The sequence below is a fragment of the Chenopodium quinoa genome, unplaced genomic scaffold (genome assembly GCF_001683475.1).
Source record: "Chenopodium quinoa cultivar QQ74 unplaced genomic scaffold, ASM168347v1, whole genome shotgun sequence".
NCBI classification, from domain to species: Eukaryota; Viridiplantae; Streptophyta; class Magnoliopsida; order Caryophyllales; family Amaranthaceae; genus Chenopodium; species Chenopodium quinoa.
In genome coordinates, this window is record NW_018743697.1 from 1,908,568 (window position 1) to 1,922,447 (window position 13,880).

At 33.2% G+C, this 13,880-nt stretch overlaps 2 protein-coding genes across 6 annotated transcripts; one reads left to right on the forward strand and one right to left on the reverse strand.

Moving 5' to 3' along the window:
* Positions 1-270: 270 nt before the first annotated feature.
* LOC110684142 lies at positions 271-11,039 on the forward strand. 5 transcript variants are annotated; one of them, XM_021860550.1, is made up of 10 exons: positions 271-962; positions 1,056-1,133; positions 1,216-1,296; positions 1,740-1,894; positions 2,058-3,253; positions 3,929-7,287; positions 7,417-7,571; positions 7,926-7,977; positions 10,366-10,519; positions 10,706-11,039. In XM_021860550.1, the coding sequence occupies exons 1-6, from the start codon at positions 834-836 to the stop codon at positions 4,048-4,050; spliced, it is 1,761 nt and encodes a 586-aa protein (XP_021716242.1). In that variant the 5' UTR covers positions 271-833; the 3' UTR covers positions 4,051-7,287; positions 7,417-7,571; positions 7,926-7,977; positions 10,366-10,519; positions 10,706-11,039. The 5 variants fall into 5 exon arrangements, with proteins under 5 accessions (XP_021716242.1, XP_021716243.1, XP_021716244.1 ...); XM_021860551.1 differs by having other exon boundaries at positions 7,435-7,571; XM_021860552.1 differs by having other exon boundaries at positions 3,929-4,040; positions 7,435-7,571.
* Positions 9,303-10,963, reverse strand: LOC110684465 (two-component response regulator-like PRR95). Its single transcript, XM_021860921.1, has 3 exons — positions 10,655-10,963; positions 10,292-10,468; positions 9,303-9,881 (listed from the first exon to the last, which is right to left on the reverse strand). The coding sequence occupies exons 1-3, from the start codon at positions 10,961-10,963 to the stop codon at positions 9,690-9,692; spliced, it is 678 nt and encodes a 225-aa protein (XP_021716613.1). The 3' UTR covers positions 9,303-9,689.
* Positions 11,040-13,880: the final 2,841 nt, after the last annotated feature.

Here is a 13,880-nt window from a genome sequence, read left to right on the forward strand (position 1 = left end):
CTCTTCTGCGCCGACATTCTCAACCGCAATTGGCGTTTGTGGTGGTGGCGTTGGTGTGGCTAGTAGAGGAAGAGAGCCTATTATGTACACCTTGGGTCATTTGCTCAGGCATACAGTACACCTGAGTGTATATAAGCAAATAAGGTAGAGAAAGAAGGTGGTTTCTCATTATTCGTCGACCTTAGGTCCTTAGCCTCGTTGTTTTCATGCTGTTAGGGCCTGTTCTGATTTACTGAGCTAAAGAGAAGGAAATTGAGAACTCAAATGAACTGAAATAATTGGAGCTGATTTGAAAATAAGCTAAAAAGAACGGTCCCTTAATCATGTAAATTTACTTTACTTCTCCTATTTAACCCAGAAAAGACAACTTCACCCCACCTAAACATAACTCGTACAAGCAGGCTGATGAACTTAAATTTTGCTAGAGTTTTACCCAAATAAAAATAGGTCTGGCCCAATATCCTCCTAATCATCGTCTTCGTCTTCTTCATCTTTAAACCCTAAAAACCTCTGCACTCTGCAAATTACACCAAATTCCGCCATTGATAAACTCTCAACCTCAGCTAAAACCAGGGCCAAAAAATGCAGCTCTTCGACCTAAACATTCCATATTCAGAATCAAATAAACAAACTCGCTTGAAATTAGTTGTCAAAGCAATGGAGTTAGGTTATTCTGGAATCGCTTTCAATCGTACAATTAAAGGTGTAATGTCGGAATCCGATCGTTGTACAATTTCTCCATTTCCTCTTTTCTCTCCTCAACTGTTTCCTTTCATCGTCGTCTCCTCGGAGTTCCCGAAAAGTCTGCGTTTCGTCAGTACACTCGTTTGACAATGTCGGTTGAAACATCTGCTCAAGCTTCTGCTTTGAATTCGGGTAATCCGATTCTCAAGACTTATGATTTGATCGCTGTTAGACCTTTGAATCAGAATTCTTTTGATATTGCTTGTCAATCATCTCAGGTTTTTTTCATCATATTTTTTCTTTTTCAATTGCATTTATCGCTTTAATGGATAACTTTGGAATTTTAATTTTGTTGAATTTTCTGTTGATAGGTTGATTTGATTACGATTGATTTTGCTGAGAAATTGCCGTTTCGACTGAAACTACCTATGGTTATAGCTGCTATCGCGGTTTGAATCTCTCTCTTTGTGTGTTTGTATTGTTTTCTGTGTATTTGTTTGATTGAAATGGAAATTGAATTCGAATGCGCAGCGAGGGGTTTACTTTGAGATTATGTACTCAAGTCTTATGCAAGATGTTCAACTGAGGAGGCAATTGATTTCCAATGCCAAGGTGTGATGATTGTTGATTTATAATATAGCTAATATTTATTTAACATTGATATTTACTGCTAATTTAGTGATATTATGGAATTGTGATAAACACTAATTGTTGGATTGTAATTGTTTTGCCTTGAAAACGAGTTGCGAAAATGTTGCATGACATGTATTTTGGAAGTACCTCGAATATTAAGTATCTCTTATATGTGAGTATTAGCAGTAGTGTTATTTGTCAGTGTCAAGGAAGGTTTTGCTATTTTTGTTGAAAAAATTGATCCAGTGTATGACTACAAAAATAAGGGTATTTGAATGTTGCTATTGTGATTAGAACTACTGCTTTTGTTATTAGGGAAAACTCGTTTGCGGTTGGAGAGGGGTTAATATGTGTAGTTGACTAGTTGTTGAACTTTTCTTATACCATATTCATAAATAACTCGAGCAATTTATTGACATCAGTTATTGGTGGAGTGGACTCAAGGCAAGAACTTAATTGTATCCAGTGCTGCTCCTTCAGTTCTTGAGCTTAGAGGTCCAAATGATGTGACTAATCTATTATCGTTGCTTGGGCTTTCAAATGAGTGTGCGAAAGCGACTATATCTAAGAATTGCAGGTTTGCTTTCATTTTTGAAACCTCTATTCCTGCATCTATTTTCCTCTTCAGGCAAGCTTGGGGGGCATGATTAGTGCTTGATATATGTCACTTGCTGTTACCCTTTTCCTTACAACTACCTGTATTTTTTACCCTGCTAACTGTTACTAACCGATGGTATAAGGACAAAGCAGTTTTACAAAGAGGCAATGAGAGTTGATTTGATGCAACCTGGAGTGCAAACTGGTCCTAAAGAGCCTTGGATTGTTGATCATATTGATTGGGATCCTATTTCTAGTGGCGAAGGTGATTTGTTTTTAGATGATATGGAAAAGGCAATTGCCGAGTCTGGAAAAACTTCCAAAACCATTAAAGGCATTGATTCTTCTTCTATTGATGTTCATATGTCATCACATGATTTAAAATTAAACGATACAAGTTTTAGAGAAGAGGGTAAACAATGTATGTCCAGTAACTTTACAGAATTTAAGTCAACTTCCAAGGATCTCGAGGTGTTAAAAAAGATTGAGAAATTGCAAAGTGAGCCTACTTCTATGTGCAGCATGGATCAACAGGGCAATGCTGCTGAAAACAATAATCAAGCAGTTCTGCTTGAATCTCTGCTGGCTTGCAATAATGATGAGGATGACAGTATTTATTCTGCAATAGCTCTACAAGAGTTGAAGAGCTCTGATGCACTTGAAACCACCACCTCTCCATTTCTACATAAATTAGCGCCGCAGGATCATGTTAATAATGCAGAAAATGTATTGAGTGATAGTTTGAAGGAAATAACTTCAAAAGATGATGGTTTGGATGTGGGCTGTATTGCTGGTTCAAGGAAGGAGGCCTTGGTGAAATCTGAGGGTCTTAATTGCAATGGTTTACAGACTGATAAATTGAAGTTAGCTTCTGATGTGTTGAACAGTACAGATGCTGAGATCTCAACTGAGATGTTATCCTTTGATCAGTCATATATATCATACATTTCTAATTCATCTTTAGATGGAAAACCTCTGGAACCACAAGAAGATTCAGTAGCTGATAAAAACTCGACTTTACCTGCTAGAAATGTCATGGATTTGGACTCATTTAGTGAGAGAAACAGTAGTGATTATTTACTACATTGTGATCAGCAACCACTGGATGAGGTGGAAGAAATTGAGGAGCATAAGGGAGATCACACTGAAGTCAAAACTGATTCTAAAGAGTTTATAGTTGCCGATACCATGCTACCATTGGATCCTCACCAACATGAAAAAAATGGAAATGATCTTTTAGTTGCAAAATCTATGTTTTCAGATGACATGATGAAATGTAGAAAACACGTTCAAGAGGTTGGTGAAGCTGATCATCAATATTTGGGCAAAAATAAATTAGGTGATGTACTAATCCTATCTTGTTATTATAGTGTAATTTGTTTATGTTCTCGTTGCATATTCTTTCTATTGCTTCGTTAAATTCTTGACTGAAGTTCAACCAATACACCAACCATCATGCAGTATATCATTATTATGTAATCCTCCCTAAGTAGTTTTTCTTTGATGTTGATGTTGTTAAGGGAGGTTAGAAAAGCTGCCGGAAAACAGAGGAATTAAAATCTACATATTTGTGTTTCTTGGAAATAGATTCTCTAAAGTTGTTTTACTTCCTGTTGAATAAATGCATCCCTTGGGATTGTGCGGAGTTTTTTGAGTGTTTGTTTGTAGCAGTGTTATATTGTGCAAGTGGGTAATTTAATTATTTTAATGAAAAGATAATGGGGATCGTGAAACTATGAAAGAGGGGATGTGAAAGAGATTGTTTTTATTTTTATTTTTTTAAAATTTTTATTATATATATATTTTTTTTTTATATTTACTAAAGTGGGGACCATGAGAGTGATGATTATATTTTTTTAGTGGAATAATGGGAAAAGAGTGAAATGATAAAATATGGTAGAAACTTACCAGGAATAGAAGTAATCATTTATTTTGGAACGGACGATTAAGACAAGTGGTGTATTCATTCCTGAAATGATGCTTTTGCTAACTGTCTATACGCTATAAAATGCAGGTAATCATAAGGTGAAGCGACGGGATACAGGCAAAGCTATTAGGTTTCCTTTTAAGCGGTTATTTCAAGTTCAATTTAAGAAAAGAAATTCTTTCCTCAAGACCAGGAAGAGGTCAGTATAGGGAGAAATTTTGAAGTTTTTCTGGGGCTGTGTTGGCTGTTGTACATGTCAGGCAGTATATACAAATTTATGAGCTTTGTTATTACCGGCCTTTTGTCTACATCATGTATTCATGTACTTGTGCAACATAAATTCTGTAGAAGAGATTTTCTTATCATGAGCTCATATTTTCATAGTTGGACAATTGCATTACTTCTCATTATCTGACCTACGTTATATTTGAGACTTAAGGTTGTACAAATAACTTCACCTATTTTCTTAAATAAGATGTTCAAACCTTCTCAAACCTGTATTATCTTTTGGTCCTTCACAGGTCCATGTAGCCATATGGTTGTGAGTCCATGAGCCATAATGAAAGTTCAGCTTGATTTGTTTGGGAGTTTGGGGGGGCCCCAATAAGAGTTAACTTAAACCTTTGTTCACGATTACTTGTCTGAATAAGACTAAAGGATTAGAAATTAGTCCAATGTGAGAAAACTTGATAATAAAACAGAAAACTGCAGGATTGGGAAGTAAAAAAGTTCTTTACTTAAATTAAGACTATGAAGTCCTTCCTTTGATCCCTACTTTTTTGAGTTGAGGGACAGCTGACTATATATCCTTGCATTTCCTTAGCTGAAATGATGGTCTTACTTGCTTTTTTGGTACGTTTATTTTTTTAATATCCTATAACATTACTGTAATTTCCTACTCTATCATTAGAAATTGGGTATTAACTGACTAATGCAAATGATTAAGGGCTTTTTTTATTTTCTTTGTTTTTTGTAAGTTCGGGAAAAATGAAGGATATTTACTATTTAGGAAACCACAGGAAAATTAATCCTGGGAAGTTTATTGAAGTTAACCCTTCTACATTTTCCAAAAATTTATGGAAATTGCCACTGTTACTTACAATATTTACATATAAATGTTTAATTTTCTAGAACTCTTGAGCGTAGCTTCCATTTTATTAGAGTACTTCATATATAACTACATCCAAGCAATCATCTTTTGTATTGTAACTGTGCCAAGACACCATAGTTTGGATCTTGCTTATTAGATATAGTCTTTAAGATGCATTCTAAGGCTGCTGGAGTAGGCATATTAGTATCAAATAAATATTTTGGAGAGAGAATACCTTACAATGTTACAGGTTCTCACTATGAAGCTGAAGCTATGTGTGAAATAAGCGCAACTTTATTTATTTATTTCTAAATTTTTTTCATTTTTTTGTTTAGTGTGCCTCACGGCCCTCACTTCAGTAAGGTGCACTGGCCTAAATTTGCTTCTTGAAATCATCATCCACACCAATTATTATTATTATTATTATTTTATAACATTATATGTAAAAAAGGCTATTTAAAAATCTTCATTTTTATCCGATAAAAGATCATTGGGATTTTTAATTTTACATTAAGAAAAGAATTAAATAACAGGGACCTGTAAAAGAAGCATGTACTCAAGAAAAATCTCCTGCTTAGACTAACAATCTTGACCTTTAGTTTTTTCTCTCCTTAACAAATTATCTTGACCCATTTCTTCTAGAGGAAAAAATTTGAGTGGACTTGAATGGGTAAGTGGCTTTGTTAATTCCAATACTAGAGTCTGGTAACGTGTGAGAGGATAGCTACTTTAAATTGAGTTTGAAAATTTCCACCGACATACTCTTTATTTATTTAATGGTGGCTCTTGAATAAGATATCTTGGGAGGGTGTTCCTAACTCTTGCTTATTTCTTACCTCAATTTGGAGTGGTGAATAGGAAAACCACATGTCAAGTTCCTTGAATTTTTGCACACATAATTCTTATTTGATCTCCTGTGTTTACCCCTCCGAATGAGATGATTGAGTGTAAGAGATAGGGTAAGTGATATGGGAGGGAGTGGTTTATGGAGGGTGGACCTATAAAAAGAGATGGAAGAAAAATATTTCTTTGGAGAAGTAACAAGGTATTGCTTGATGAGGAGGCGTATAAACCATTTGCTGTGACACTATTTGGCTTACTCTAGCATGATCATTTTATTTTGCCTGCTACTGATTTGTCCATGACCTGTGATTAACATACTTTTGTTGAATCATTTTATGTATCGACTCTTCTAGGTGGACTAGGTCATAGAAAATAAGCATGGTCATGTAGTCACATGTACAATATCTCATGATTTTAATTAATTATTCATTTTTATTTTTGTAGACACCAGAGAAAATCTCACAAGTGATGTGTCACCTTATTTAGTATATGAAATTTAACGAGAACCCTCTGTACTGGTGATTTTGATTGTATTGTCTGCTTTATTGCTCTTGCAGTATTGTTCTTTAATGGATGTCTCATTGTGATTTCAAAACACTTGTCACAGAAAATAATATTGTCGAATGGAGTTATAATCCGCTGCACAGTGGTCTTTACATTATAAAACAGCCTTTCTTGATTTTTATGATTCAAGTGGAAATTCCGTAATTAGGTGTTTGGTTATTTGTTGTATGACCAAAATAAACAAGAAGATGGGATGAAAATTTATATATGCTTATTGTGGATTCCATTGATAATATTTGCAGGTCAAGATTCACTGTCAGGTATGCTCTATTCTTCTAAATGACCTCAGTGCATCCACCATAGTATTACATGCTCATCCACCCCCCAGAAAAGCTCTTTAGGAATTTGTGAATCGGGTTATAGTATGCTGGTGTACTTGTTGAATATTTGAAATTATATTATATAGCCAATTATGTTCCCATACCCATTCATGTGCTTGCACAATAGAACATACCGTATTCCAATACACTGGTCCATCCAATGAAATTATTGCTGAAATATTTTGTTTCTGCTGTGTAAGACTCTGAATTCTTCATGGCTAAGCAATTGGGGACTATTACTTGTTTCACTGGAGGAGATGGGGTAGTGGATTAGTCAATTCTATTTATAATGTTATGTTATAGCGGCTATTACAAAAATTCATCTAGTCTGATACTTTGCATTTTGCTTGGAAGGCATCTTATGATGGAGACTCGTCTTTCAGTAAATAGACCCATAAACCTGATTATTTAAGGTTTATAGCCTTTTTTTGTCATTACTTAATCCACTTGTATATACAAAAGTACCATGCCTTCCTATGCCTTTAATCTTAATGATTGTGTTCTCTAGATTAAAGGATTCCTAGAATATACTTGAGGAACATTCCTTTTTTACCCAGCTGCTTCCTTGTCTTTAGCATTTAGACCTCACTGTCAGATTGTATGTGTTGCTGCTCAATTCAATTGTGAAGGTGGATCATTCTTGTTTTTGCTACTTCGTATTATTTTAATAAAAATATTTTCTTTTGTTTTTCACTGTTTGGTGTTGGAGATGAGAAGCTAACAATATAATTGCCTTTGTATACCTTCTTTCCAACCAGAAGTGGATTTTCTTGCAGGGAATAAATGCATAGGGATACGGCATCAGGTCTTGCTACCTGAGCTAGAGAAACCTTACAAAGTTCCTGCCTTGCACTAGCTTATAAATAAACAAGCTTAAAGGAAGCTGGTACTGAGTAAATCTTTGCTGAAATTGGTGCGTGTAAATCCCTAGGTGTCCCCATGAGGTTTTAATTTATTTTCATGATTAAACGTGTGATTCCTTTTTTTCTTTTAATACTTCCTGGATTCTACTGCAAGTTTCCCAACTCTTTTGCTAACTGATAGAAGTGCTACTCATGTGCTAGCTGCGTATCTTATGTTATATTTCTAGTGGGACATAGGCACATAGCCTTACCGGCACCTGGAAGTATAATGGTTAACAAAATAATTATAACAATTGGCGGCTGCTGCTTGTATGATTTATCATCTGAATAATTTGTGTGCATCTTATTCTATAATGAAAGATAATGATAATTTTTAACAACTAATGCCTTTTCCCATTTAATAGGGGTCAGGTAGGTTGCGGCTCCATGTCGATCTAAGAAGTAAGCATTATGTCGGTCAGTAACTTAATTCTTTTCCTCTTTTATCATCTTTTTTTATTTTGTCATGTGCATAGCCATTTTCTGTTCTATGTGATTTCTAAATTATAAGATTGTGATGGTCCTATCCTCCAGAGTCCAGGCCACTATCTTTTGGGGGATTTTCTAGCTATCAGACTACAGATGTTTTATTATTCTCTAGTTCATTCCGATAGGTTTTATCTTCTTTTCTCCTGATATATACCGCTTGACAATATTTTCAAGAGCTTAAATAGTTAAATTATTATAATTTCACTTATATTCGAATTCAAACTGTCTAGAATTTAGTGCAATTTTGGTATATTCTGAAAAATGTTGGTATTTGCAACTTTCCTTTGTTAATAGGAAGGAGACAAAATACTAAGTTGCTTTTGTGATTTAAAAATGCAAAACTATGTAAAACTACCAGCTTAAAATTGTGTGAATTAATCTCGAGGAAGGTAACCATTATTATATGGTGTACATTAAACATATATATATAAAAATTTGTGTGATATTTATTTACATGCCAAATTTTCTAGAGTCCAACTTTGATATTTAAGACAGTTAACATCTTTGAATGTATTCCCCCTGTTCTCCCCCCTTATCTCAGTCAGTCACAACATAAAAGGGGGTTGCACACTTGCACGGTATTTTTGGAGACCTATGTGATAAAGAGATCGATAGATTGACAGAATCATTGGCCTAATAAAACAACATTGCAAATTATATCCTAAAAAGGAATATGTTGCTATTTAGAAAGGAGGAAGTATTGTGTTTTGGACACGTTTGTATGGTTAATAATAGGGGTGGATGTATATACAACAAACCGGAGTCTGAAGTTTCTAAATATTAATTGAAGACTATAATACTTGAAATAGTTACTAAAAAGAAATATGCTAGGCATTTGACTAATATGAAGTAAAAACTGAAAGCTAAAAAACTACCAATGACATGATAGGTGTCCACATTATTAGTTAAAAAAAATAATCATTTACAGTACAAATTTTAGATTACACCGTGGGTTGGTAACCATTTGATGATACTGTAAACCATATTCTGAATACACCGCGGGTTATAACCATTTGATGACACGATGAAGGCATTGGGCTTACATAGAGTATGAATTATTTTATATTAATCTAATCATCTAGAAAATTGGCTAGCAATTCCGTCAAAGACGGGCAGGTAGTTTTACTAATATTATAATATGTTAGTTCCACGAGCGGCCGACAAAAGGGAAGTTGGCCGCCAAAATAGAGATTTTTTTGTCATAGTTTTTGCTGATTATCATTATGAGTTTCATCAATATAATATGCTGAGTATGCATAATTAAGTGTAATCATATTATTAGTGTTACGGATTAAAATATGTAGAGATATTACAGCATTCTTACTAAAAGCCTGTCCAACTTTTATTTAATGTTCTATGGGGCCAAATAATGGCATAGAACTTGAACTAGTTCTTAATTGATTGGGGCATTCAAAATGGTGTACATTTACTTTTACATGCATGACCCCGTCATGCAAAATACTATGCAAACTACTTTGAATGCTTATCAATTCTAGTACCATGTTACTTAGGATACTTCACCCACCAGAATTATATACATGATGAATTCCTAGGATTGCTGCTTGCTGTATGCTGCAATTTGAAAACAATGTTTGACACTTAAAAGTCTAACAAGCATTCTAACTGATAATGGACATTCTTCAAGGAACTAAATTTGTTGAAAGGGAGTTCAGGAGATGAATCCACTGCCCTTCATCCTCATCATCTTCATCGCCTGCCATCTGATTCCATTGTAGGTCTTGGAAAGTGGTAGGCTGTTCGATTTCATCGTTCCTTGCAAATCGACCCCGTATTCTTGGCCTGCTGTCTGCTAATGTCTTCCTGCATGCGTACTGATGGCCAAGCATTGCAACCATTGAAGAGTTAGTTAGGTGGTCTTTCTGTGCTATATGACAAAGATATAAAATGCTATCAAATACAAATTAATCATCTGGACTAGGGTTTGTAGGTTTTGCTAATGATAATTGAAATTCAGTGTTTGATTTGCTTCATACACGATTAATACCTGGTTGTTCTACTCATTTTAATCTACAGTGCTATTTAGATGACTGACTATCTTTACGCTGAATATGTTTTGGCTTTCTCATGTCACCAAATCCTTTAATTTCAAGGGGCTATTCATTTAACATAACTTAGTATGATTTTGTCTTGAGTTGGACATGTTTCAATTTACCAGGTTAATATTGTGGTTATGCTGGCTAGAATATTGGAATCTTGAAGAATGTACAGTTTCAAGTCTTACCTGAATTTTCTTGTTGAAATTTCTCTGGTTTCTCTTGCTGCGGTACCTCTCAATTCTTTCTTTTTTCTCTTCAGGACTGTAGCGACATGCCTTAGTCATACCTTCAATGATAATGCTCGTACTTTCATTTGCTAATGGACTTCCAACCGGGTGGTGGTGGCGTAAGGTTTGGAGTCCCTGTCACAAGAATGAACAACCATGTTAACTAGAAGGAATCTGGTTTTAAAAGTAAGTGGCGTTTCCTGATCTATGTATAATTGTATATATTGTCGTTTTAATAGATTTCCTAAGTTGTAACTAATTAGATCATATCATTAATTTTTGGGTCTTTTCAACATAGTTTAAAATGATTTGAAGAATTACCTGATCCAAATCACCTGTGCTAAAAACCCTTCTAACTGACCCAATATCCAGGTCATGAAGTCCAACGGGAGATGAAACATGCTGGTAAAACCCGTTTTTATGGAGTGAGTGGCTACTAAGGCTTCGCTGCATCAAAGAAGCAGAAGTATTTGGTGGGTGACTACTGGTACAACTTAGAGGTGAATTTGGTGAGCCTATATAACTACTGCTGGTACACCCGCTCCCTGTACTTGTATTCCCATTGGCGTTTGCTAGCATGAAAGCTTCATTAATAGAATCAAAATCGCCAGCAAGAGACTGGACTAACATTGGCGATAAATTAGAGGGGTAATTTTGGTTAATGAAATCAGTGGAATGATCAACAAAAGAGCCGTTATTATGACAATACATGGTTAGTGTTTTTTTTTTTTCAGAAATGAAATACAAGATCTTGAAAATTCAATTGAATATAAATGAAGATTCTTTGTGCTCTTGCCAACTTATATATATATATATATATATATATATATATATATATATATATATATATATATATATATATATATATATGAGATTATTGTTAGGAGCTTTTCTCTAATGCAAAAGCGTTGACTCATTACCTACATTCTTGTCTCTCTAGCAGTACCAGTGTACCACCACTTCCTGAGTTCCCCACCCAAAAAAGTAATTACAGTATCCTTTTCCTTAATCTATGTTAATCATACCTTAATAAAGAGTTTTTAATCTCATGTAAAGTCTAATCAATCCTCTTATTTTACACTGCTGTCTTTTAACTTTATGATTATATTTTATATAGTACTAATTTTTGCCTCAGGGGACACTTAAAGGTTTCATCTAGGAATTAACTTAGGCTATGTTTCATGATCTAATTATCGATAACTATAAATTCTAAGTGAAATTCTATTATGTTCAATTAGCTCAAAAGAGAGTTAGATGTCCTTTATTTTTATCTAAAACCTTCAAATATTTGCGAAAATAGAATTTGTTAATTATTTGTTGGTTGGTATGTTAATAAAATTGTATATTTTTATCATCTAAAATCAAAAGTAAATTTTTTTTCCCATGTGTTCTATAGGTAGTAATACTAATAACAGGCTAAATACAGTAAAAACTAAAAAGAAAGGATGGAAAAAGAAAAAGGGCCCAAAGTGAAGATAAGCAACAGTAAAAAGATAGAAAACGAAAACCCCACCCAAACCCAATTTTATTTTGATTCTCTTTCCGGCGGGGGTCTACGGAACATAGACTCGTTGAGAAAGAGACTCAATTTGCAGCATTTTATCCTTTTTATATTCAGCCCCCATGTGAATACCATATTCCACATAATATAACACACTATATTTTTTTCATTTTTTTATTTTTAAGTTGTATTTTTATTACTACTTTCGTTTTTAAATACTTGCTACATTTAAAATACAAATTTATAAAATATTAAAAAAGTTTTTCAAAATAAAGAATCGGAGCAAAAACTTAAAAACTGACCGACAATGAAAAGTGGAGCAAATATTTAAAAACAGAGAGAGCATGTAGATTTGATAAAATATAGAATAAAATTACCAAATATAAGTGATGAATTTAATTATAAAAAAAGTAAAACACCCTTTTTAAGGAAAGCAATGCATTTTAAAATAAACGGAGAAAGTATATAATAAGACATGTAATTCATCGGTCTTGTAATAACTAATAAGTGTAATTTGAGTATTCGATAGCCTTTTTTTTTTTTTTTGGTGTAAAGTTATAAGATTTAATGATTTATGAGTACACGATATTTAACATATTAAGGATTTGTTTTCTTTAGCTTATTTTCAGTTCATTTTAATTCAGCTCCGATAAATTAAGTTCAGTTTAGTTCTTAATTTTCTCATAAAATATTCAATTAAATTCAACTCCAATAAATTCAGTTCGGGTAAGCTCAGTTCAGTAAATCAGAATAGGCCCTAAGTTGTATTCTTCAAGACTTTAATTAACTTAGTGACATCCATTATGACCTAATATTCTTATAAATGTAGATATGTTGATTTTTTGATGTGAAATTTTAGCATCTTAAAAGTGTATAATTTGAATTCGTATTGATATGTAATTCTCAAATGTAATACAAGTATATGTAACACTTAATTTGAGACAAAAGAGAATGACTTTTTTTTTTTTTTTTTTCAATCTGTGTTACTAGCTTTGTTAAAGCTTAAAAATCTATGGTGTTTTCATTTACTCATATGTAATAAGTTAATTAATCTCAAAAAATGTAGTTACATTTTTAGTAATAAACCATTTAAAATTTAGGATTAAGAAAAACTTACATGATTGCAGCCATTCAATGATTCAATCATGCCATTGAGGTATTTTAACATTGTAGATGAGAATGAAGATCGAACAGGTTTTGCCTCATCAGTGTCATCAGATTGAAGCTGATCAAAATTAAGGATTTTTTTTTTTCCTAAATTATTTCCTGATTTGGATACATAAACTTTATCTAGGATTGTAAAATCTTACCTACCAAATATATATATATATAAATAAATAAAATGTTTGTACAACTTTTTAATTGATCAAAACTTGCTATCATTATTATCTCAAAGACATAGTTATCTTTCCAAGCATGCTTCTTAATCAAAACATGACTCTTGTTGCTTTCTTGATGCATGCTTGCTACAACTTTTAATTTTTAATCCTACAAACATTTTGATAACCTCTTTTCTTAAATTTGTTTCAAATACACATTTTCGAAATAACATTTTATAATTTTTTTTCTTAACACAAAACTACAGTTATTAATAATGATAAAAAGAAAATTACACTAAAGGCCTGTTCTCATACGTTTATTTTCAGTTCAGTTTAGCTCGGTTTAGTTCAGTTCAGCTCCTAATTTCCTTCTCTTATAAAATATTCATTTCAGTTCAGCTCAGTTCAATCTATGAGAATAGACTCTAACAAACATAATCTGAATAAGTACGTATGTGAATATGACGAAAAGAAATAGAAGGAGCACTTGTCATCAGCAAACTAATTCGATAATTTATACTCTTAAAAAGTAATCTATGTGAAATTACATGACCTATTAGGACTTGTTCTGATTTATTGAAAATAACTAAAGTGAACTGGTTGGGGCTGAACTGAACTGAATAGAGTTGCAATGAATTGTTTATGAGATAAGGAAATTAGCAACTGAACAAAACTGGACTGATTGAAATTGAACCGAACTAAAATTAAGCTGAACTGAACAGAACTG